Source organism: Eptesicus fuscus, chromosome 10 (genome assembly GCF_027574615.1).
Source record: "Eptesicus fuscus isolate TK198812 chromosome 10, DD_ASM_mEF_20220401, whole genome shotgun sequence".
Taxonomy (NCBI): Eukaryota; Metazoa; Chordata; class Mammalia; order Chiroptera; family Vespertilionidae; genus Eptesicus; species Eptesicus fuscus.
In genome coordinates this window covers 7,287,758-7,314,194 of record NC_072482.1, presented here as the reverse complement: position 1 = coordinate 7,314,194, position 26,437 = coordinate 7,287,758, and the positions used below count along the sequence as shown (strand labels likewise).

Sequence of the window (26,437 nt, the reverse complement as noted above, 5' to 3'; positions counted from 1 at the left end):
GCTGGCGAGCACAGCAGCGGTGGTAGGAGCCTTCTCACCTCCATGGCAGCACTAAGGATGTTCCTGGGGGAGCAGGCCTAAGCCATCAGTCAGACATCCCCTGAGGGCTCCCAGACTGCAAGAGGTCGCAGGCTGGGCTGAGGGACCCCTCCCCACACCACCAAGTGCATGAATTTCGTGCACTGGGCCACTAGTTTATAATAATAAAAGCATAATATGCTAATTAAACCGGACAGCCGAATGTCCTTCCAGATGTCCTTCTGGACAAAGCCATGGCAGCTGTGAGGGCCGAGGGCAGGTAGCCACAGTGGCCGGCAGCAGCAGAAGCGGTGGGGTACCTTTACCTGATCAGCCCGGTTGCCTCCCACAGAGGGAGGCCAGACTGTGGCTTAGGCCCGCTCCCACCAGGAGTGGTTCTAAGCTGCAGTAGGACATCCTCTGAGGGCTCCTGGACTATGAGAGGGGGCAGGCTGGGCTGATGGATCCCCTCCAGTGCATGAATTTTCATGCACTGGGCCTCTAGTCCTGTATAATAAAAGCCTAATATGCAAATCATCCCCTCAACCGGGAATTTGACTGGGAGTTCTACCAGGTGTTTGACCAGAGGGCAGGGCCAGCTGGCCAACCTCAGGAAGGGAGGTCTCGACCAGCAGCGGCAGGCAGCGGGGAAAGGGAGGCCCCGGACGGCAGTGGCAGCAGGCAGCCAGGGTAAGGGATGTCCCAGCCGGCTGCCAGCACAGCCGCTAGGGACCCTACCATGCATGAATTTCGTGCACTGGGACTCTGGTTGACATATAATAACACAATGTTTGAAGTATATAATTGACATAAGGATATCCCAGTGAAACTGTCGCCACAATTGAGTTCATGAACATAGGTATCACCTCCAGAAGTTTCCTCATAATTCCTGCCTCCCCATCTATACTCCCCATTCCCACCACAAGGCACTGATTTGCTATACATTAGTTTGCATTTTCTAGAATTTTACATAAGCAGATTCATAGAGTATTGCTCCTTTTTTTTTGGTCTGGCTTCCTTCACTCAGCCTAATGCTTTAAGGTTCATCTATATTGTGTGTATTAATAGTTCATTTTTTATTGCTGAGTAAGATGCCATGGCATGAATGTATCACTGTGTACCCATTTGCCCATTGAAGGACATCTATTGGTTTGAAGTTTGGGGCAGTTATGAATAAGAACACTATAAACATTTGTGCACAAACCTTTGTATGGACTTATGATTTCATTTATCTCAAAACTGGAATTTTTTTCTAGAGCAGCTGTATCATTTTTATATTCCCAACTAGAGGCCCGGTACATGAAATTCGTGCACAGGTGAGGTCCCTAGGCCTGGCCAGTGATCAGGGCCAATCAGGAGCCTCGCCTCCCTGCCTCCCCACTTCCTCCTTCCCTAGCCACCCATGTCCGCTTCCACTGATCCCCAGTTCCCTGTCCCAGCCCGGGGCCCGGCCCCGATCAGGCTATTGGGGCCTGCCAGCCAGGGAGAGGGGCCAACCACCACTGCAGTGGGCAGGTGGCAGGCCAATCGGGGCCTGCTGGCAGAAGGAGAGGAACTGGGGAGGGACCAGGATATTGGCCACCAGCCCTGAGGAGGGAGCTGATTCTCGGTCCCCCTGGGAAAGGGGCTATGTCTGCCACCACCCACCCCTGGTTCCCCATCCCAGCCCCAGAGCCCAGCCTTGATCAGGTGATCCAGGCCTGTCAGCTGGGGGAGGGACCGGGATGTTGGCCGGCAGGCCCTGTCAGTGATCAGGGCATGCTGGCTGGGGGAAGCTCCTGCATTGAGCGTCTGTCCTCTGGTGGTCAATGCGCATCATAGCGACCGGTCATTTCATCGTAACAGTTGCTTAGGCTTTATATATATATAGATGGCAGTATATGAGAATTCTAGTTCCTCCACATCCTTGCACAATAAGTTTTTTATTTTAGCCATTTTAGTAAGTACATGTTGGTATTTCATTGTGGCTTTAACTTGCATTTCTCTAATGATAAATTATGTTGAGCATCTTTTCATGTACTTATTTAGCATTCTTATATCTTTTTTAGTAAAGCATTCAAATTTTTTGCCCATTTTTTATTTTTATTTTTTCTTATGCCCATTTTTTAAAAATTAGGTTGTTTTTTTACATTTGGGGAGTGGTTTTAAAATATATACCATATATTTTTTATTATTGACAGTATTTCACATGTCCCTCATTTTCCCTCCCTTTGGCCCCCTCCACCTAGCCCATATCCCACTGGGGAGTTTTTTATATTTTCTGAATACAAGTCCTTTATCAGATATATGATTTGTAAATTTTTTTTCATGTTGTGCCTTGTCTTTTTATTCATGTAACGGCAGCTTTTGAAGAACAGAGAGTTTTAATTTCAATGAAGTCCAATTTATCAATTTGTTCTTTTATGGGTCATACATTTGGTTATCATATTTAGGAAATCTTTGCCTAACCCAAGGTCAAGAAGGTTTTCTCCTATGTTTCCTTTAGAAGTCATAGCTTTAAGTCTTATACTTAGATATATACCGTATTTTCTGGCGTATAAGACAACTGGGTGTATAAGATTTTCCTGGGTTAAAAAGTCGTCTTATACGCGGGAAAATACAGTAATCCTTTTGAGTTTTTTTTATATATAGTGAGAGATGTAGATCAGAGATTGTTTTTTGTTTTTGTTTTTTTGCTCCTGGATATTTAGTTGTTCCAACACTAATTCTTAAGAGATTATCCTTTTTAAAATATATTTTGTATTGATTTTAGAGAGGAAGGGAGAGGGAGGGAGAGAGATAGAAACATCAATGATGAGAGAGAATCATTGATTGGCTGCCTCTTGCATGCCCCCTACTGGGGACTGAGCCCGCACATGAGCATGTGCCCTTGACCGGAATCGAACCCAAGACCTTTCAGTCCCCAGGCCGATGCCCTATCCACTGAGCCAAACCGGCTAGGGCTAAAAATGTTGCATATGTTCATAGGGGGTATTTGTAGTTTTCTTTCCTTATAATGTCTTCATTCATTTTTGGTATCACAGTAATGCTTACTTCATAGAAAGGAGTATTTTGTCCTTATTAATTTTTGTTAGAGTTTATGTATAATTGGTATTTATTTCTTCCATAAATGTTTGGTAGGATTTTCAGCACTGAAGCCATCTGGACCTGGAATTTCTTTGTGGGAAGTTTTTAACTACAAATTCTTTTTTTGTTTTGTTAATCGTCACCTGAGGATATTTTTTCCATTGAATTTTAGAGAGTAGAAGGGAGGGAGGAAGGGAAACAGACAAACATCAATGTGAGAGGGAGACATTGATAGGTTACCTCCTAAAGGTAACTGGGGCCGGGAATCAAAGCTGGGACCCTAGGTGCATAAGTGAGTGCTCTAACCACTGTACACACCAGCCAGGGCTACAAATTAAAATTTTAAAAAGATATGGGTTTATTTAAGTTAACTATTTTTTCTTGGTAAGCTTTAATAGTTTGTGTCATACATTTTATCTAAGTTGTTGAGTTTATTGCCATAAAGCTGTTCATAATATTCTCTTATCTTTTTAATATCTATAGAATGTGTAGTGAAATCATTGCTCTCATTCCTGATATTCATTTGTGTTTCTCTCTTTTTTTTCTGATCAGCCTGACTAGAGATTTATGATGCTTTAATGAAACCAATATTTTTGTTTCATTGATTTTATCTTTTCTTTTTCTATCTTATGTCTCCATTGATTTCTACTCTGATCTTTATTATTTTCTTCTACTTACTTTGAGTTAAATTTGCTCTTCTTTTTATATTTTCTTATGGTAGAAGCTAAGGTCATTGATTTAAGATCTTTTTTATAATTTTATTTTTTCCCATCACCATTTATTCCCCCTATACCCTCTTAGACCTCCACTCACCCCCCTCGCCACCGCAATCACCTCTTATTTCTTTTTTTTTTTTTTTAAATATATTTTATTGATTTTTTTACAGAGAGGAAAGGAGAGGGACAGAGAGCTAGAAACATTGATGAGAGAGAAACATCGATCAGCTGCCTCTTGCACACCCCCTACCGGGGATGTGCCCGCAACCAATGTACATGCCCTTGACCGGAATCGAACCTGGGACCTTTCAGTCCGCAGACCGATGCTCTATCCACTGAGCCAAACCGGTTTCGGCAACCTCTTATTTCTAATATGGGTACTTAGTGCTATAAAATTCCTCTAAGTTCTGCTTTAATGCCATCACACACATTTTGATATGTTGTTTTTTCATTTCTTAGGCAATTAAAAGTACTTTCTAATTTCCTCTTGAATTTTTCTTTGATCTATGAGTCATTTATGAATGTGCTACTTTGTTCCAATATTGAAGATTTTCCCGAAATCTTTCTGTTATTGATTTCTAACTTAATTTTAGTATGATCAGACTTTCCATGATTTAAATCATTTAAAATTTATTAAAAATAGTTTTATGGCCCTAGCTGGTTTGGCTCAGTGGATAGAGTGGATCCCTGTGGACTGAAGGGTCCCGAGTTCAATTTTGGTCGAGGGAACATGCCCAGGTTGTGGACTCGATCCCCAGTAGGGGGCGTGCAGGAGGCAGCCGATCAATGATTCTCTCTCATCATTGATGTTTCTATCTCTCTCTCACTCTCCCTTTCTCTCTGAAATCAATAAAAAAATATATTAAAAAATAGTTTTATGGTTCAGAATATGTTCTATCTTGATAAATCTTCCACATGCACATAGAAAGAATATTTATTCTGCTATTGTTGGGTGCAGTGTTCTAAAAATGTCAACTAGATTAAGTTAATTGATAGATCCTTCAAATCTAATATCTTTTCTAATTTTCTGTCTACTTATTCTATTAACCACTGAGAGAGAGGTATTGAAATCTCTGACTATAATTGTAAATTTTTTTGATCTCTTTGTAATTATATCCCTTTTTGCTTCATGTATTTTGAAACTTTATAATGGGTGCATAAATGTTTTGGATTGTTACATCTTTCTGATGAATTAACCCATTTCTGATGAAATGACCTTCTGGGATTATTCTTTACTCTGAAATTTTCTTTGTCTGATATCAATGCAGCCACTCCATAATTCTTTTGATTTGTGTTGACTTGATATATGTTTTTCCATCTTTTTATCTTTAGCCAATTTATATTTTGACATTTAAAGTATGTTTATTATAGGCAGTATAAAGTTGGGGCTTGCTTTTTTTATTCAACCTAACGATCTCTTAATTGGAGTATTTTGATAATTTACATTTAGTGGTCCTTTTTATATATATACTAGAGGCCCAGTGCACAAATTCAGCCTGGTCTGCAGGATAGGGCCAAAAGCAGATCTCCAACATCCCCCGAGGGGTCCCAGATTGTTAGAGGGCACATGCCAGGCTAGAGACCCCACCAGTGCACAATTGGAACTAGGGAGAGATGCGGGAGGTTGGCCAGCTGGGGAGGGACCATGGAAGGGCTCCAGGGCATGTCCGGCCCATCTCACTCAGTCCCGATCAGCCAGACCCCAGCAGCAAGCTAACCTACCAGTCGGAGCATCTGCCCCCTGGTGGTCAGTACACATCATAGTGAGCAGTTAGTTGAGCGGTCTCAGCATATCATTAGCATATTACGCTTTGATTGGTTGAACGGCTGACTGGACGACCAGACACTTAGCATACTAGGCTTTTATTATATAGGATATATTTTTATTGATTTCAGAGAGGAAGAGAAAGGGAGAGATAGAAATATCAATGATGAGAGAGAATCATGGATTGGCTGCCTCCTGCATGCTCCTTACTGGGGATCCAGCCTGCAATCCAGGCATGTGCTCTTAACCAGAATTGAACCCCAGATCCTACAGTCCCCAGGTTGACACTCTATCCACTGAACCAAACCGGCTAGGGCTAGTGGTCCTTTTGTTATTTGTTTTCTATTCGTTCCATCTCTTCTTTGTTTCCCCCCCCCCTCTCTTTTTCTGCTTTCTTTTGGATTAATTTAATATTTCTTATGGTTTCATATTACCTCCTTTGTGACCTTATTATATACTAGAGGCCTGGTGCAGCCCAGCCTGCACCCTCTCCAATCGGGAACATCCCTTTCACAATCTGGGACCACTGGCTCCTAACCGCTCACCTGCCTGTCTGGCTGATTGCCCCTAACTGCTCCCCTGCTGGCCTGATTGCCCCAAACTGCTCTCCCCTGCCGACCTAATTGCCCCTAATGGCCCTCCCCTGCCAGCCTGGTCGCCACCAACTGCCCTCCCCTGCCAGCCTGATCTTGCCCCCAACTTCCCTCCCCTGCTGGCCTGATCTTGCCCCCAACTGCCCTCCCCTGCCGGCCTGGTCACCCCCAACTGCCCTCCCCTGCTGGCCTAATCACCCCTAACGGCCTCTGCCTTGGTCCCCACCACCATGGCTTTGTCCAGAAGGAAGTAGAACATCTGGAAGATGGCCAGTCGACCTGGTCTAATTAGCATGTTACCCTTTTAGTAGTATAGATAGATTATATAGGATAGGATTGCTTAAATGGGGGGGGGGGGTGGGGGAGCCTTTTTCAGCAGGAGGAGATGCTCTTGGCAGACAATAAATACATAATCCCTACATCTGGACTGATAGTTAGCCATATGCACTATACTGCCAAACCAGTCATTAAAAAATTGAACCACTTTCTTACACCTTATACTAAACAGCTGTTGCCCTTAAAACCCCTCCTCAGCCCCCACCTTAGATTCTGCCTTTGCAGTTCACCCAGATTAGGTTCTGATTGGTCAGTTTCTATGCCAGTCAGTGTCAAAAGCTCCGCCTCCTAGGCAGCCATTGGCTCCTCACAGTTCACCCAGATTTGGTTCTGATTGGTCGGTTTCTATGCCAGTCAGTGTCAAAAACTCTGCCTCCTAGGCAGCCATTGGCTCCTTGCACTTCACCCAGATTTGATTCTGATTGGTAGGTTTCTATGCCAGTAGCATCTTTGGGCCTATCAATGGGCCTAATTAGAGATGCGGGGCTGATCAGCAGCCTCAGTGGAGACCTGAGAGAAAGAGAGGTGTGGCTGCTGGCCAGGCCCTGAGAGAAAGAGAGAGGCAAGGGCTGATCAACAGTTGCCATGGAGGCTACGGATCAGACCTTGCTTCTCTGTCCAGGCCTCTCTCTGGGCCTGATCTGCAGCCCCCTCAGCAGTCAGTGCTGGGTCACAGTGCCCACGGCAGCAGGCAGTCAGTACTGAGTCACCATGGCAACCCAGCACTGACTTTCAGTCGGTCGAGCCTTCGGTCGTTTTGGATGTTACAGACCCTGGGTTTTTATATATTAGGATAATGCTTAGTGATTGTTTTAGAGTTGATAGTGTGCATCTTTAACTTATCAGAGTCTAGCTTCAGATGATATTATGCCACTTCATATATAGTATAAGAACCTTACAATAGAAAACTTCTAATATTCCTCACCTATTTGTGCTATAGTTGTCATATTTTGCTTTTATAGGTTATAAACCTTAACCTACATTGTTGATTTTGCTTAAATTATTTTTTAAAGAGCTTTAAATGACAAGAAAAATATCAAATATTTGCCCATATTTTACCATTTCCATGCTGTACAGTCCTTTGTATAAATGCAGATTTCTGATATCATTTTTCTTTTGCCTGAAGGACTTCCTTTAACATTTCTTGTAGTGTGATTCTTTTGGCTTTTCTATGTATGAAAAAATTATTTCATTTTAATTTATAAAATTATAATGTTTTTAACTTTTTAATTGTGGTAAAGTATACATAACATAACAAAACTTAACATCATAACCATTTTTAAGTGTGGAGTTAGTAGTGTTATGCATTAGCTCTCCAGAACTCTTTTCATCTGGCAAAACTGAAACTGAAACTCTATACCAGTGATTCCCAAATTTTTTTTGGCCATGCCCCACCTAAGCATCTCTAAAATCCTGATGCCTCCTCTTTGACATATAATTATTCAAAAAGTGAAGTCCTATTCACATGGAGGAAGCCTAAAAGGCCATTAACTTGGTCTAAATAAGCTTCCAAAGAACATGGCATCCATGAAAGAGAAAAATAAAAGAACACAAGGATAGTTGAAGTACTGAGGAAGAAATCACCAAGAAATTGTTTAAAAAATAATAATATGAAGTGATATGAAAAAATAGCAAATAAAGTTTCAAAACATATAATAGAGAACTGAAATGCATAAATATGTCACAATATATATTTATATACTGTATATGAGGCCCTAAGAACTATAAGAAATGCAAAAAATTCACTGTTAATAACTCATTCTCAAATTGCCCCCATAAAAATCAAATTGCCCCCCCTGTGGGGCATGTGCCCTACGTTGGGGACCACTGCTCTATACCCATTAAACAGCAGTTACCCATATTCTTCTCTCCCTGGCCCTTGGCAACCAGCATTCTACTTTCTGTGTCTATGAATTAACTACTCTAGGGGACTCATATATATGGAAGCAAACTGCATTTGTCTTTTTTACTGGTTTCTCTCACTTAGCATAATGTCCTAAAGGTTCATCCATGTTGTAGCATGGCTCAGAGTCTCTTTCCTTTTTAAGGCTGAGTAAGATTCCATTATATGTATATAACCCATTTTGTTTATCCATTTATCTGTTGATGAACACTTGGGTTGCTTTCACCTTTTGGCTATGTATGTGGTTGTACAAATGTCTCTTGGAGACCCTGCTTTCAATTCTTTTGGGTATATAGCCAAAAGTGGAGCTGCTGAATTATATGATAAATCTCTTTTTAAGTTTTTTGAGGAACTGTCATACTGTTTTCAACTACAGCAGTACTACTTTACATTCTCAAAATTTCCAATTTCTCCACATCCTCCCTAGCATTTATTATTATTTTTTATAGTAGTCATCCTAATAGGTATGAGGTGGTATCTGATTGTATTTTTTATTTGATTTCACTAATGCTTAGTGATGTTGAGCATCTTTTTATGTGTTTATTAGTCATTTGTATATCTTCTTTGGAGAAATGTCTATTCAAGTCCTTTGCCCATTTTAAAATCAGGTTGCTTTGTTGTTGCTGCATTGTAGGAGTTCTTCATATATTCTGAATATTAACCCTTATCATATATTTGATTTGCAAATATTTTCTCATGTTCTATGGGTTGCCTTTTCACTCTATTGATTGTGCTCTTTGATGAACAGAAATTTTTAATTTTGATGTAGTCCAATTTACATATTTGTTGTTGTTGGTGGTGGTGGTGGTGGTGTCATATCCAAGAATATCATTTCTAAACTCAATGCCATGAAGCTTTTCCTCTATTTTTAATTCTAAGAGTTTTGTAGTTTTAACTCTTACTACAGGTCTTTGACTCATTTTGAGTTTATTTTTGTATGTGGTGTAAAGTAAGTGTCTAACTTCATTCTTTTGCATGTGGATATCCAGTTTTCCTAGCACTGTTTGTTGAAAAGACTGTCCTTTTCCCCCATTGAATGGTCTTATCACCCCTGTTGAAAATTGTTTGATCATATGTCTTAGTCTACGCAAGTTACCATAACAAAATACCAGGCTGGGTGGTTTAAACAAGAGACATTTATTTTCTCACAGTTCTGAAGGCTAGAACCAGGATCAAGGTGCCAGAAAAATTCAGTTTCTGTTGAGAGCTCTCGTCCAGTTTGCAAATGGCCACCTTCTCTCTGTGTCCTCACATGGCTCTTCCTCTGTGTGCATGTGAAGAGAGAAAGAACTTTCTGGTGTCTCTTCCTCTTCTTATAAGGACATCAATTCCATTGAATTAGAATCTCGTCCTTATGACCTCATTTAAATTTTATGACCTCCCTAAAGGCCCTATCTTCAAATAGTCACATTGGGGATTAAGACATCAACATATGCATTTTTTGGATACAATTTTGTCCATAATACCATATATGCAAGAATTTATATCTGAGCTCTGTTCTATTCCATGGTTCTTCTATATGCCTGCCTTTATCCCAGACATTCATATTGTTTGATTACTATAGTTTTGTTATACTTTGGAAACCAAGAAATCTGAGGCCTTCAACTTTGTTCATCCTTTTTTGAGATTGTTTTGGCTATTTGAGGTCTCTTGAGATCCTATGTAAATTTTAGGATTAATTTTTCTATTTCTTAAAAAAAATGCGGTTGGGTTTTTATAGGGATTACATGGATTTTAAAGGTCACTTTAGGTAGTATTGCCATCTTAACAATGTCTTCCAGTCCATGTACAGATTTATTTGTGTCTCTTAAAATTGCTTTCAACAATATTTTCTATTTTCCAGTGTACAAGTCTTTCAACTCCTTGGGTTAAGTTTATTTCTAAGTATTTTATTCTTTTTAAAAAAATTTTATGGCCCTAGCTGGTTTGGCTCAGTGGATAGAGCCTCAGCCCATGGACTGATGGGTCCCAGGTTTGATTCCAGTCAAGGGCATGTAACTCAGTTGCAGGCTCCATCCCTGGCCCTGGTCAGGGAACATGGGGGAGGTAATCAATCAATGTGTCTCTATCACATCAATGTTTCTCTCTCTATCTCTCCCCCTCCCTTCCACTCTCTCTAAAAGTCAATGGAAAAATATCCTCAGGTGAGGATTAACAGAAACATAAAAAATAAATAAATAAAATTTTATGAGTTTATTTGAGCCAAACTGATAACATATGCTGAGGAGCAAGATCTCAAATATACCCAATAATAACAGTTTTACACTCTTATGTATTTGAAATTAAGAAGGTATCATTAAGAAGATTACATGGAGTCCTGGCTGTGTGGTTCATTTGGTTGAGTATCATGGTGTACTCATCCCGTACACCAAAAGGTTGAAGGTTTGATTCCCAGTCAGGGCACATACCTAGTTTTCGGGTTCAATCCCCAGTCCGGGTGAGTAAGGGAGGAGCCAAATGATGTTTCTCTCTTTCTTTCCTTCCTTCCTTCCTTCCTTCCTTCCTTCCTTCCTTCCTTCCTTCCTTCCTTCCTTTTCTCTCTCTCTCTCTCTCTCTCTCTCTCTCTCTCTCTCTCTCTCTCCCCCCACCTTTCTTCCTTTCTTTAAAAATCAATAAAACATTCAGGTGAGCATTTAAAAAAAAAAAAAGAATGTTACATGGGGATGGGAGAAAGCAAGGTGGGGATTGGATTACAGTGTATTTAATAAGATTATGTACTCTCTTGTGGGTGCTTGTTTCAAAGGTTTGTTAACCTAGCATCAAAACAATGGACAGGGCTTGCTTAGGGCAAAGATAAACGTTTTACTAAAAAGTTATATGCCTGGGGCGGGACTACCACCCATGACCTGCCCAGTTAGGAATTTATAATGAAATTACACTGTGAGGTTACTTTTCACAGAATCTCTTTTTTTGCCACAGTTCCACAGTTCTCCCTTGCCATAGACCAATCTGAAGGATGCATTGATGACGAACCTTTTGGTCAGACAGTGTTCTCTCACAGTGCTAGGAAGGCTCATTCCTAGGAGGTCTCAATATCAACATTGTCTTCTTGACCACTAGGGATGGGACAATACTGTAACCATGGGATCTGAGTTGAGGCCGGGTTTTTTTCCCCAAAAAGGGAAGGGCAGGTAAATGGAAGGCAGTCAGGTCTTATGATCTTCACTGTGAAAAAACACTCTTGATTATTTCTATCCTGTGAATTATCATGATTTGAGTGTTTGCCTTCTGAGTCAATTTTCTGTATTTGGCATCTAGTATTACATTTACATAAATCATGAAAAGAGTATTAACAGTTATCTTAGAAACGTTTAGAATCATAAACAGTAGGACCACATAGAAAAGTTCAAAGAATAAGTATAACTATTATTATGACTAATATTAGCAGAAAGGTAAAGACAAACAAAATGGATTCTGAGTTCAATATGAGTGCATAGGTATATGGACCTTGTTGATGGCTTAGGATAGCTGTCTACCTTTGGTGTCTCATACTCTAGATCAGGCACATGTCCGGTTGGCGGGCTCTATCCCCAGTGGGGGCCGTGCAGGAGGCAGCTGATTGATGATTTTCTCTCTTATCATTGATGTTTCTATCTCTCTATCCCTCTCCCTTCCTCTCTCTAAAAATCAATAAAAATATATTTTAAAAAAAGAATTGAGTTGACACCTAAATGACATTATAGGTTGATCCATCTATCTAAATCCTCTTTTTGAATCTTCAAAAGACAAATATGTTTTCCATGCAATCTGCCTAATTTTTTAGCTGGCTTCTTCTACTTGTGCACACAAAAGTTTAGAAGTATCAAAAGATCCTCATTGCCCTGGCCAGGTAGCTCAATTGGTTAGAGTGTTGTCCCTATATGCCAAGGTTGTAGATTTAAACCCTGGTCAGGGCACATACAAGAAGCAACCAATGAACGCATAAATAAGTAGAATAGCAAATCAACCTCTCTCTCTCTCTCTCTCTCTCTCTCTCTCTCTCTCTCTCTCTCTCTCTCTCTCTCTCTCTCTCCAATCAATTAATCAATCAAAATTTTTTCAATCCTCATCTTGGTCATCTTAGCTATAAATGGGAGGTTGACTGTGGCGGGCCTTGTTGGCCTGAGAAGCACGATTTCCCACGTTAATTCTGAGATCTGTGGAGTCTGAACCCACACTAGTATCTAGGAAAACCACTCCTCACGTGCATGTCTCCAGACAAACCAAATGCGGTGGCTATCCATATAGGACTGCTGCACGCCCTCGAGGAAATTTTCCCTCAGGCAACCCCACAAAGATTCTTAGTCACCTAAGAACACCCAAGCAAGGGCCGTGAGAGCTTACTGGACGCCACTAGAACCACGACACCTTCCAAGGCACAGCTGCTCTCTCGGGGTGAACCCATTGCAGGGCGTCCTGCCCTTCTCCCTATGGCTCCCGCCAGCTTCTCTGGGATCAGCTGCACTACCACACTGGATGACTCTTGGCACCCATCTTTACCACTCTGAATTTGGGGATTTGAACAAATATCAGCACCCCATTGACTATCCAGTTGGGGAAGCAAGTGTCCTTTTTCTTTCAGTCTCATTTAATCAGCAAAGATTGTATTTCGTCTCTCAGTAAGCAATCCAATTAAAAAGCCAAAATTAAAGCAGCAACCTGTTGCCCCCGAGCCACCCCTGGGTTTTCTTAACACTGATCCACCCCAGGATTTTCTAAGAATAGCTCAAAAAAGCCATGGCTGCTACTTAAAGCAAGGAGGGCCAGAATTACCAGAGGACCTCACCCAAGTTTACCTGCTATGAAGTGGGGGGCTGGTGGGACACAGTGGGCCCTTGTGTGTACCTTACACCAGGGGATCCACAGGATGGTCCTGGGTAGGCTTCTTCAAACTCCTTCTGACTGTACCAAGTAAATGCCAATGTAAGAAACATCCAAACCTATAGAGAATTGCTTTATTCTGCTTGTTTGTTTATTATGTTTTTTTTTAGATTCTACATATAAGTGAAATCATATGACATTTGTCTTTCTCTGTTTGACTTATTTCATTCAGCACACAATACCCACTAGGTCCATCCATGTTGTTACAGACGATAGAGAACTTTTATAAGACTTTATTTGAGCCTGGCCAGTGTGGTTCACTGGTTGAACATCGACCTATGAACCAGGAGTTCACGGTTCGATTCCTGGTGGGGCATGATTCCCAGTAGGAGGCTTGCAGGAGGCAGCTGATCAATGATTCTCATTATTGTTTCTATCTTTCTCTCCCTCTCCCTTCCTCTCTGAAATCAATAAAAAGACAGTATATTTTTGAAAAAGGAGTTTTTTCTTTGAACCAAACTGACAACAAACTGATCTCAAATGCTACCTGGTATTCCTTTTGATGCTATTGTAAAAACTTGTTAATTTTCTTTTGGGATTATTCATTGTTAGTGTACAGAAATACAACTGAATTCTGTGTGTTGGTTTTGAATCCTGCAACTTTACTGAATTCACTTATTAGATCTAACATTTTTCGGATGGAATTTTTAGGGTTTTCTGCATATAAGATTGTGTCATCTGTGAACAGAGATCATTTTACTTCATCCTTTCCAATTTTGATACCGTTTGTTTCTTTTTCTTGCCTAATCGCTCTGGCTAGGACTTCCAGTACTATATTAAATAGATGTGGAAAAAGAGGGCATCCTTGTCTTGTGCCTGATCTTAGGGTGAAAAACTTAGGGGAAAAAAGTATTTCTCCATTGAGTATGATGTTAACTGTGATATAACGTCCTTCATTATATTGAGGTAGTTTTTTTCTATTCCTAGTTTGTTGAGTGTTTTTATCATAAAACGGTGTTCAATTTTATCAAATGCTTTTTCTGCATCAACTGGAATGCACATGCTTTCCCCTTCGTCTGTTAATGTTGTGTATTATATTGATTGATTTCCATATACTGAATCATCTTTGCATTCCAAGAATAAATCCCACTTGGTCATGGTATATAATCCTCGAATTTTTTAATATTTTCCATGTCTACTTAATTTTTTGAACATATGGTCATTACTGTTTTAGTATCTTTGTTAATTCTAACATCTGTGTCAATTCTGGATTGCTTTTAATTGATTTTACTCCTCTTTATGAGTCATAGTTTTTGCTTCTTGGCATGTCTGCTGTTTTTTTTTATTGGATGCTAGACATTGAGATTTCTGCCTGGTTGTGCACTGGATGTTTTTGTATTCTTATATATATTCTTGAGCTTTATTCTGGGATGCAGTTAAGTTAGTCAGAGACAGCTTTATCTTTTCAGATCTTGCTTTTTTAAAAAAAATCTTTATTGTTGAAAGTATTATATATGTCCCCTTTTTTCTCCCATGGACAGCTTATAGCCTGCTCCCCCTTCCTGCCCCAGGTCTCCATCACCCTATTGTCTGTGTCCATGGATTATGCACATATGCATACAAGTTCCTGGTTGATCCCTTCCCACCCACCCACCCTACCTTCCCTCTAGGTCTTACTTTTAACCCTTTGCACTCTCTAGCTTTTTTCTCGATTCCTTTATTCTACTCGGGATTTAATTTTTTAAATACCCCAGATTTTACAAAGCGCGGCAGTAGAGTAAAAAACTGGAGTTTCTTTTCATACAAACTTATTTATTTGGATTTTTTTAATATTTCAAATTATTGATACATTCAAAGAGTATAAAAAGAGCTGCTACCAATGCTAACCGTGTCAAGTCACACTCGACATCTGAGTGCAAAAGGTTAATATGTGTTAGTCAGTTAATACTCACAGGGGTCCCTTTGCAGATCACCAGAGTTCTACACTAGCCATGTTGTATAACTTCCTGAAATTACTTAAAATACGTTTCACAAATACGGACATCATGCAAACCAGGGTTTGGGGATTACATTCTAAAAGAGATAAACACGGCTCAGTATACTTTTGGCAGGTCTTCTTATTTTCTGGAACCATATATGTCAGAAGCTTTCAGGTTACTGAAAACTCAAAAAAAGGAAGAAAGTACAGCACATTGAAATATGAATGAGGATGCTTGATTTTAGCCCAATGAGGGAAGTTAGGGGCTTTGTACCTCAGAAGGTATTATAAACATTCTGGAGTATACAACCTTTACTGCAGTGCAGTAAAGCAATAAAAAGCACAAGATAAATAAAGCACAAGATAAATAAAAAGTACAAGATGTTGATTCACAGTATTTCCTTAATCCACCCTGATTTTCTTCTCACAGGGGGATTTTTTCTTAATTTCAGATATTTCCTTCTCAAAGAGGGGAGAATTATGATATTCTGTCTGTGAGAACTAAGGTGAATAAAAGAAACTATAAAGGGGTCATGAGAGGAAGTCTGCATAAGAAGTCAGGATTGCAGTAGTTACAAATGAATTTAATATGGAGATGAGGCTTGATATGTCCTGAAAGATGAGTCTGACTTAATATGTGACAAAGAGACAAGACAATATTCTACAAAGCATTCATGATATATCAAAACATCATAGCTACTAGGGTTCACTGACTGTAATTTTTTTAAGTGGCTATATTGAGGTATAATTGACAAAATTATAGGAGGCATTGCTTTCTTTTTAATGAAAGAAATGAGATACCAATAGTCATGTCCAGATAAATGATAAAACTTCTCTTCCATTTTCCCTCTTTTTGTCTTTCCTCCATATGTATGTTTTAAGTGCATTCAAATGGATATATATGTGTTTTTTAAAAGCCAAATATATGTCAACAAACATTGTGGGGAAATCAACTTCTGGTATTGCCACGACCTGCATGGTGGGGTTCAGGATCTGAAGGAGGGGCTGATGCACAAATGAAAATGCTATACAAGAAATATGAATTTAGAAGGCATTGGGGGCCAGGAGGTGTCTCTTTCATGAAGAGCACACTGACCTCTGTCTGGTCTGTTTTTTATTTACTTGAATACACATTTTCCCTTTAGCAATGCATACAGGCATATCAAAGGTAAAGTTTGGTAAACAGTAAAAGGATTATCAGTTTAGGGAATTGCCTTGAGCCACCACTATCTCAACACTTGGTGCTTAGTGTCAGCCCTGCTAATGCCCAAGGTTCATCGGCCTTCTGCGTTCCTTGGTGCACTGACAGTATTGGCAAGCGGTGGCTTCCCGCATGGTATGACAGCCTGAGGAGCTCCCTGGATCTGCTTTCCAGTGAAATTGGTGAAAATTATCAAAACACGCACACACAAATCATCTAGTAATGGTCCCAAGGTTACACAGTAAGTAAAGAAACATCTATTCAAGAAAATCAATAAAGATTTGGTAAGAAAAGTGAGATTCTTTGGCATTTGAACCAAGACCACTTTCTCCCTTCCTTCTTCCTGCTCAACCGGCAGAAACTCTACTCCCAACTGGTGCAGCCAAGAACACAGGCTCTCTTTCCTGATGCACAGTCAGGGTTTTCTTCCCAGGAGGAGCAGGACACTGGCATTTCTGACTCTAGCTTCATGTGCCTGTTGCTGAAGCTAAAAGGTGGGGCTCCCTTTGTTGTCCAGCCCCTACTCAAGGGAGAGAGGCACTATGTTGGATGTGGCACTGCTAAGAGTACTGGGGCCCTAATAGCCCTTGCCCCAGTTTGTAAGGTGGTGGTTTCAATGTCAGGGGAGGCAATCCAAGAAGACCCTAAGCCACTGTCTTTTCTCCCTCACGAGCACTCACATTCTAAAGCAGGAGTGTCACTAAGACAGAGCTGACAATCGTCCCTACCCACAGTTCCAGAGCCCTGGCCCAGAGAGTTGGCTGGGGCATGGGAGAAGTAGGCCATAAAACAGATAGTTTGAACTCTCTTCCCAAAGGAACTGGCTTCATTTACAACAGAGCATGGAGAAGATCAAGCCTAAAGGAACTCTAAAAAAATAGTGAAGTTTGTGACAAAAGGCATTTGTGAGGAGATTTGTAATCCAAGGAAAATACAGGCTAAACTGTAGGCCAGCTCATTTTTAGGAGAGAACGGGAAAGAAAACCACTGGTAGAAGCCCTCCTGGGAGAAGAACAAATATCAAACACTGATTTTATTTTCTTATAGTCCTCACCGGAGGAGGATATATATATAGTAATTATTATTGATTTTAGAGAGGGAGAGAAACATTGATCAGTTGCCTCCCACATGTGCCCCAATTGGGGATTGAACCAGCAACCTTGGTTTGATTTCCTGACCAGGAATCAAACTCACAACCTTTTGGTGTATGGGAGGATGCTCCAACCAACTAAGCCATCTGACCAGGACCAAACACTGAATTTTGAAACTATTCCTTCAAAGGAGCTCAAAATTTATTGGATTAGTTTGTAGAGCAATGTGTGCCCAAGGACATTATTAAAAACAATAGAGCAATCAGCCAACAATTATATAGGCCTTAACAGCTGAGGTTCTGCCCAAAACCACTGTCATCCTAGGGTGTGGGCATACCCAAACTGCACTTTCCTGAGAAGCAATATCAGAGGTTTTATACCCTGTGGTGTGAGGTTGGAGAGGGAAGAGATTTAAATATATTTTTATTGATTTCAGAGAGGAAGGGAGAGGGAGAGAAAGATAGAAACATCAATGATGAGAGACAATCATTGATCAGCTGCTTCTTGCATGCTCCCTACTGGGGACTGAGCCCACAACCCAAGAATGTGCCCTGACTGGGAATCGAACCATTACCTTCTGATTCATAGGTCAATGCTCAACCACTGAGCAACACCAGCCAGGCATGGAGAGGTTTAATTTACTAAAAGAATACAGCCATTTACTAAACAAGTAAATAAGCAAATAGCAATAATAAACCTGGTGGATGGTTGGGATGTCTCAGTACCCAGAGCTGCTACAATATATTATCTAAAATGCCCAGTTCCCAACAACAATAAAACATTATAAGACATGCAAAGAAACAGCAAAGTAAGTATGATCCATACACCAGAAAAAAAGCAAGTAACAGAAACTGCCTGTGGGAGTGACAAGATATCAGCTTTGATAGAAAAAGTCTTAAAGTAGCCATTACAGGAGGAGAACCAAGATGGCAGCATAGGTAAACACCAGTACTCGCCGTTTCCCACAACCACATCAAAATTACAACTAAAATACAGAACAACCATCATTCAGAACCTCCTGAAATCTAGCTGAATAGAAGTCCTCAATGAGAGAAGTAAAGAAGAAAACACATCGAGACCGGTAGGAGGGGTGAAGGTGCAGAACGGGCTGGTCCAACACCCACGTGTGGCACTTTTTAAACAGGAGGGATATCTTGGTTGTGGAGGCCTCCCGTGAGGAGCAAGGAGTCCCAGCCCCACACCAGACCCCCAGCCCAGGGTTCCAGAGCTTGGAAGAGAAGTCCCCATAACTTTGGGCTGTAAAAACCAGTGGGATGTGGCTGAGTGACATGAAGGCTGCTGGAACCTCAGGTGTCTCTCTTAAAGGGCCCCTTCAGGAACTTACATGGACTCCCTCCCTCTGAGCTCCAGCACTGGGGCAATGGCTCAGGGGGATCCAGGGGCATATGGGGGTGGGGGTGGGGTGGGAGGAGGAGGGACTGGATTATCTGGCACTGGAGCAAGAACTCGGGGGTGGCTTTCTCCCAGACAGGGGTGCTCACAGGGTTCATTATTTCTATGCTGAGATCTTCCCTGTTGCAGAGCTGACTGGCAGCCATATCTGAGCTTCCATCAGCCTGGCTGACACTGTTTATTCTACCCTGGTGATTCCCTGAGACCCCATTCAATCCAATTTGCAGCCCCACCCAAGCTGTTTGCAGCAGATTTTCCATATGAATGGCCTATCCTAGCTCAGGTTGCAGACTTTCATAAAATCTCTCAAACAAGCAGCAGCTGGTGTCAGCATGCCCCATATCTATCAAAAAGAGGCCCGAGATACCTTAGCCTCGCCCAGGAAACTTCCAAGCCCAACACAGTAGCAACCACCTGCAGGTTATTCTGTAGCTCTTGCTGGGTGGCCCCAGGGAGGGGCTGACTTTGCACCTCCAAGGAGGCCCCAGAGCCAGTGCACCTGGTGGCAGCTTCAGACCATACCAGATTACAATCTACATATCTACAAGCAACACACCCAAGGGGCAAACTCAGTAAGCACTAAAGCCCCACTGAAGCAAGTCCTGCTCCATAGGGTGTCTCCTGCACAGCAGCTCTTCCACTGTAGTTGCAGCTGGTCCTAACAGCCAATTGGCCTAGAGGTATATTCCTCCCAGTGACAGCAATCAAGGCTCAACTACAACAAGACTGTGCACACAGCTCACACAAGGGCACACCTAGAGGGCCCAGCCCAGGTGACTGGGGAGGCCCCACAGGACACATACTGCTCAAGGCCACTCTACCAATTCCAGGAGACATAGCAACTCTACCTAACACATAGAAACAAACACAGGGAAGCAGCCAAAATGCAGAGACAAAGAAACATGTCACAAATGAAAGAACAGAAGAGATCTCCAAAAAAAGAACTCACTGAAATAGAAGTAAGCAAACTACTAGATACAGAGCTCAAAACAATGGTTATAAGGTTGATCAAGGATCTTAATGAGAGTATCAAGGGACTTAGTGAGACTTTCAAGGATCTTAATGAGAATTTCAAAGATAAGGAAAAGGACCAATCAGAGATTAAGTATGCACTAACTGAAATAAAGAATAATTTACAGGGACTCAAGAGTAGAGTAGAGGATTCTGAGAATCAAAACAACAATTTGGAATATGAGGAAGCATAAAATACCCAATCAGAAGAGCTAAAAGGAAAAAGAATCCAAAAATATGAAGATAGTGTATGGAGCCTCTGGGACAACTTCAAATGTACCAACATTTGCATGATGGTGATGCTAGAAGGAGAAGAGAGAGGGCAAGATATTGAAAATCTATTTGAAGAAATAATGACAGAAAACTTCCATTACCTGATGAAAGAAATAGACTTACAAGCTCAGGAAGCACAAAGAGCCCCAAACAAGAGGAACCCAAAGAGGCCCACACCAAGACACATCATAATTAAAATGCCAAGGGCTAAAGACAAAGAGAGAATCTTAAAATCAGTGAAGAAGAAGAAGAAGAAGAAGAAGAAGAAGAAGAAGAAGAAGAAGAAGAAGAAGGAGAAGAAGGAGGAGGAGGAGGAGGAGGAGGAGGAGGAGGATGAGGAGGAGGAGGAGGAGGAGGAGGAGGAGGAGGAGGAGGAGGAGGAGGAGGAGAGGAGGAGGAAGAGGAGGGGGTGGGGGAGGAGGAGGAGGAGGAGGGAAGAAGAAAAAGAAATAAAAAAGAACAATAAAATGGCAATAAATACATATCTATTAACAATTGAATCTAAAAATTAAACAAATAAGAAATCTAATAAAATAAACTGATGAATAAAATAGAACCAGAGGCATGGAAACATGGAACAGACTGACAAATCTCAGAGGGAAGGGGGGAGCGGGGGAAGAGATTAACCAAAGAATTTATATGCATTACCTATGGACACAGACAATAAGGTGGTGAATACTTGGAGTGGAGCAGGAACTGGGGCAGGGAGCGGAGAAAGGGGACATCTGTAATATTCTCAACAATAAAGGTTTAAAAATAATTGCATAACTAAAATGTAAAAAATTAAAAATAAAATAGCCATTACAGCCCTGGCCAGTTTGGCTCACTGCTTAGAATGTCAGCCCATGGACAAAAGGGTGGTGGATTGGATTCCTGGTCAAGGGCATGTACCTCGGTTGCAGGTTCCCTAACCCCAGTTGGGACACAACCAATCAATATGTCTCTCTCACATTGATTTTCTCTCTCTTCTCTCTCTCTCTCTCTCTCTCTCTCTCTCTCTTCCCTTCCACTTTCTCTGGAAAGCAATGGAAAAAATATCCTCAGGTGAGGATTTAAAAAAAATAATAATAAAATAAAATAGCCATTACAAATATGTTTAAAGAACTAAAGGAGCCTAGCCATTGGGTGAGTGTCGACTTATGAAACCAGGAGGTTACAGTTCAATTCCTGGTCAGGGCACATGCCCAGGTTGTGGGCTCGATCCCCAGTATGGGGCATGCTGGAGGCAGCCAATTAATGATCCTCTTTCATCATTGATGTTTCTGTCTCACTCTTTCTCTCTCTAATCAATAAAAATATATTTTAAAAAATATAAAAGTAAGAAATTAAAGGAAACCATGATTTTAAAAAAGTCAAGAAAAAATGTAATGGCAATGCCACATTAAGTAGAGAATATCAAGGCGTACAAATTCTATAAAAAGAACCAAGTGGAAATTCTTTAGTTGAAAAGTAGAATAACTGAAATGAAGAATGCACTAGAGAAGCTCAACAGTAGATTTAAACTGGCAGAAGAAAGAATTAGTAAACTTGAAGGTAGATGACAGAGATTATGCAATCTAAAGAACAGAGAATAAAGATGAAACAAAACAAGCAGAGCCTCAGAAGAATGTGGGACATTATTAGGCATACCAACCAAAATATGTATAATGTTAGTAAGAAGAAGAAAGGAACAGAAAAAAATATTTGAAGAAATAATGGCTTAAAACTTCCCAAATTTATTGAAAAACTCTAACCTACATCCAGTAAGCTCAACAAACTCCAACTAGGATAAATGCAAAGGCTCCACAAACAACCCTGTATAATAAAGGTGCTCAAGTCAAAGAAGAAGAAAAATGAATGTTGAAAGCAGCAAGAGAAAAATGACTCGTCACTTAGGAGGGAATCCCAATAAGATTAACAGCTGATTTCTCAGCAAAAACAATGGAAGCCAGATGGCAGGATAACCTATTTAAAGTGTTTCAGCTCTGGCCGGGTGGCTCATTTGGTTAGAACGCCAAACACCATTCTGATAGTGAAGGTTGTAGGTTTGATACCCAGGCAGAGCACATACAAGAATCAACCAATGAATGCATAAATAAGTGGAACAACAAATTGATGTTTCTCTCTCTCTCTCTTTCTCTCAAATCAGTAAATAAAACTCAAAATATATATTTAAAAAAATAAAGTTCTTTCAAAAACCCATTATTGCCCTGGCTGGTGTTGCTCAATAGTTAGAGTATCAGCTCATGCACCAAAGGGTCCCAAGTTTGATTCTCTGTCAAGGGCATGGACCTGGATTGCAGGTTTGATCCCCAGTCCTGGTCAGGGCACCTATGGGAAGAAACCAATCTCTCTCTCTCTCTCTCTCTCTCTCTCTCTATCTCTCTCTCTATCTCTATCTCTCTCTATCTCTCATCTCTCTCTTCCTTCCTAAAAATCAATGGAAAAAAAATATCCTCCAGTGAGGATTAACAAAATAAAATAACCACATTGTTAACCAAGAATCCTATATCCAGCAAATGCTCGGATTCTGTCTGAGTTGGCAGAGGTGACTTCATATAGTAAACGTGCCTATTTAGATGTCCCTGAGGAACTCAGACCCAGCATTTCCAAAGCTGTCCTCCTCCTCATCTCCCCCACCTGCATCCTAAGTGCTCCTGCCACCCGGTTCCCCACCTCAGTGAAGGGGCCACCCTCCACCCAGGTGTTCATTCCAGACTCCCTTTCCCACAGCTCCAGTCCCCAAATGCAAAGTCACTCCCCCCAACATCCCTCTGTTAACTTGCTTCTCAACTGTTCTGCCTGCCTCCACTCTTGCTCCTTTTCTGACCCACGGTCCCAGCAAGAAATACTTTTCTAAAATGCAATTCAGATCCTGTCTCTCATACACACACCCCTCAAGACCCTTCCAGGCCTCCCCAGTGCCTTCCAGAGAAACCTCCACAGGGCAGCTGGCAGGAAAGGCCCCTTCCTTTCTCTACCCTCTGTCCACGCAAGCAGCCGACCCCTCTGCTCAAGCCACACCAAACTTACTGTTTCCAAAATGGCTTTTTCCTGTTTCTGGGCCTACCTGGATGTAGTCCACTTTGCTGGGGTGCAGTTCCTGCCTTTCTGCCCAGTTCTTACCCACGTTCTTTAAGCTCACTGGTTGCCTCCTCCGGAAAAGCCTTCCCGGCTCTCACTCGGGGTTAGATCTTGTTACATCTCAGGACATGGGTCGCCTCTATCCCAGCATTTTTCCCAGGTTGCATTGTAAGTTTGCTTTTTAACATTTTATTTCTCTGTCTAGCTTCCTCACTAGAATGTTCACCTGTGTATCTCCAGTTCCAAGCTCAGTGCCCGGCACAGAGCAGATGCTCGGAGCTGCTTGATGAGTGAATATGGAGTGGATGTAGAGGAGCCCAACAGGACAGAAGAGAAGTGAGGCGGTTATTAGAGCGGTGATTCAGGAGGGAGGTGACAGGGTCAAAACCAAGGCTAGAGCAGCAGGGATGAGAAAACAATGGGCTTGATAAAGACATTGCCTTGAAATCTGCAACCCAGGCTTAAGCCACAATAATGCGCCTGTGTGGTGTGGGGCCCTATCTGGGTTGGTGCAGGAAAGCACCCGTGGGTAGTGGCTGCTCTGGAAGCTGCTCTGTGGGCAGGGATGGGGTGCGGTTTAGCTGTTGGGGACAGGGAAGGATCAGTGCAGCTATGGGCTCGGGGGGACATGGACTCTCCCACCCCACGGGGACCCTTCAGGGCCTGGGTGCAGCAAGCGGTTCGTGCATCCTGGACTACATGTCGGAGTCACACAGAGTGGAAGGATAATGGGGACACAGTGTGAGCATATTTGGGATGAACCTTGAAAACATTATGCGAAGTAAAATAAGCCAAACACAAAAAGACAAAGACTGTGTGAGTCCACTATGAGGTACTCGGCATAGTAAATTCATGGAGACGGAAAGTGAAGAGATGGTTAACGGGCAGGGGGAGGGGCAGTGGGAGTCCGTGTTTGATGAGGACAAAGTTTTCCTCAGGAAATATGAACGGGTCTGGACATGGGTGGTGGCAGTGGTTGCACAACAGTGTGAATGTACTGAATGCCATTGAATTGCACACACAGAAAGGGTGAGATGGTAAAATTTGTTATGTATATTTCAGCACACTAAAAAAAATGCTACTGACTGAAAAAAGAAGAGAAAATTTGAAATTGATAGAGTGAGTGAGAAGGCTGGAGGGAAGTTTATGGTGGCCTGTCTTTGCTCAACAGGACAGAGCAGGAGGCCTGCTCCGGTCGCCTCAGAAAGAGGCCGAGCCATCGGACAGGCTCAGCCCAGGGACTGCACGCAGCCCCCTCACATGTGACCATTCCCCTTCCCTCTCCCCTCACAGTGGCGGCTCACCAGTTGGGAGTGAAGAGGAGGGAGCTTTGCTCTGGAATTCTCTGAAGGTGATCTGGGCTGGGAGGGACGTTGCACTGGGCCAGCCTACCCCAGCTTTGGGTCCTCCCTAATCAGTGTGCCCTCAGCGGGTCTGCTGGGGCTCTGGGCCTCTCCCAAAGGCTGGAGCGGCCTCTAGAGTTCAGGTCCAGTCTAGGTTGCAGCTGGAGGTCTGCCTGCTGGGCCTTCACCTCTATGACCCTGGCCTGAGAAGTAGTAAGTAAGTCAGACCCTTAAACCTTCCCCCATTCCACTCACTGCTGGCTCAACCCTGCCTTGGAACAAATCTGGGTCAGACGCAGAGAGCAAAGCAGGGGAATTCCATTCTGAGGGCTGGGAGGAGAGGCAGGTGTGTGGGGGAGGGTCGGGGATGACCTCGGGCCCTCGAGGAGCCATGTGTCTCTGACCTCAGAGAAGCAAACATCCTAGAGGGGAGCCAGCAGGGACTTGATCATTATGGCAGAGACAGGAGCTGGCGGCAGGGCTGGGGGCTCCCTGGGGAGTATGCCAGGCCAGCAATGCCCGCTTTCCCGCTGATGGTCACCTACAGCTGGTAGGTCAGAGCAAGGACCACAACCCGGCCCCTCCCGCCATGGCCCGGCCACATCCCATCACTACCCTGAGCAGCACATTTGCCCAGCGGTTCGGGGATCTTGTTTAGGGCTGGCTCTGCCGTATTGTCATGTATCTCCATGATTTCTTTCCCCTGCAGGAGAGGCTCTGGTAAGACAAGTACAAAATGAATGACAAGCTGTTCTCCCTTTTGGTGGGCATCTTCTCCATCCTCAACACCATCCAGTTCCTCATCTTTGACTTGAACGAGCTCACGTTCATTGGCTACGAGGACAGGTTTAGCGTCTACATGGACGGGTCTGTGATAGCCACTTGGGTCTTGACCAACAAAAAGAACATCAGCATCAGCCTCTCCACCATCACCATCTTGGTCAGCGCCTTCCTCCTCTACAGCATCCACCTGAACGTCTACCAGGGGCTGCTGTGCTATGCCTTGTGGATCATCTCCTATGAGCTCACCAGCTTCTCCATGGTCCTCCTCCTCAACGCAATCATCAAAGAGCAGTTCAAGGAGCTGGGTTACGTGCACTTGGTCTTCCAGATCTCCCGCATGCTCCTGCACTTCTTCTGCCTGCCCTTTATTATCAAGCACACCTACAACCTTTACAGGGACCCCAAGACTTTCAGCAAGATAAGCCGGCGCAGGCTCTCCTCCATCACTACACTCGACTCGTGGTCACCTGTCGCGCCGGGAATGATGTACCGCAAGTTAAACTGAACGGTGCCAGGGAGAGAGGGCCAGTGGCCCCCAACAGCGGAGTCCCCCGTCCCTGCCTGCTCCCTGTTGATTCTGTTTGCCTTTTCGGGGTTCTTGAGTTTTGCGCATTTAAGAGTGATTCTTGGGGGAGGGAGGGTGGCACAGACCAATGACTGTGCATGTGTTTGCGACTTGTTTTAGCATTAAATTACATCCCGCCTCTGTGCCTGCTAGTGCTTGCCGCTGCCTCCTCGCTTCCCAGTGTGTCTCCACCGAGGGAGGCCCGCTTCTGCCGAGCCTCTGGGAGCAGCGCTGTCCGCCGGAACTTGCCCATAGAAATGTTCCGTCGCCGTGCTGTCCGCTAGCTGCTTGTGGCTGCTGAGCACTTGGTTGTGGCGTTACAGCCCAGATTTTCAACATTTTCTTTCATTTCCACTTCAGTGGCCACATTTGCTGGCTCGCAGCTGCCGCCTTGGAGGGCACAGTGACGCGGAGCTTCGCGTTGCTCCTGCCTGTAGCCATGGAAAGAACCCCTTTCCAGCGCCAGCATCCGCTTCCCATAGACTTTTCAGAAAACAGTTCCCCATGGTGGCTCAAGGA

At 42.8% G+C, this 26,437-nt stretch overlaps 1 protein-coding gene across 2 annotated transcripts in view; it reads left to right on the top strand.

The window, feature by feature from the left end:
- Positions 1-26,061, top strand: part of TMEM217B (transmembrane protein 217B) — a 53,478-nt gene extending 27,417 nt beyond the window's left edge. The window contains exons 2-4 of one of the 2 annotated variants that reach the window (XM_028161203.2): positions 23,433-23,563; positions 24,521-24,578; positions 25,280-26,061. In XM_028161203.2, coding sequence (XP_028017004.1) covers positions 25,307-25,858 — 552 coding nt within the window. In that variant the 5' untranslated portion in view covers positions 23,433-23,563; positions 24,521-24,578; positions 25,280-25,306 and the 3' untranslated portion in view covers positions 25,859-26,061. The remainder of the gene's footprint in view (positions 1-23,432; positions 23,564-24,520; positions 24,579-25,279) is intronic. The other variant, XM_008152028.3, reaches the window with a different exon arrangement.
- The last annotated feature ends 376 nt before the right edge of the window (positions 26,062-26,437 follow it).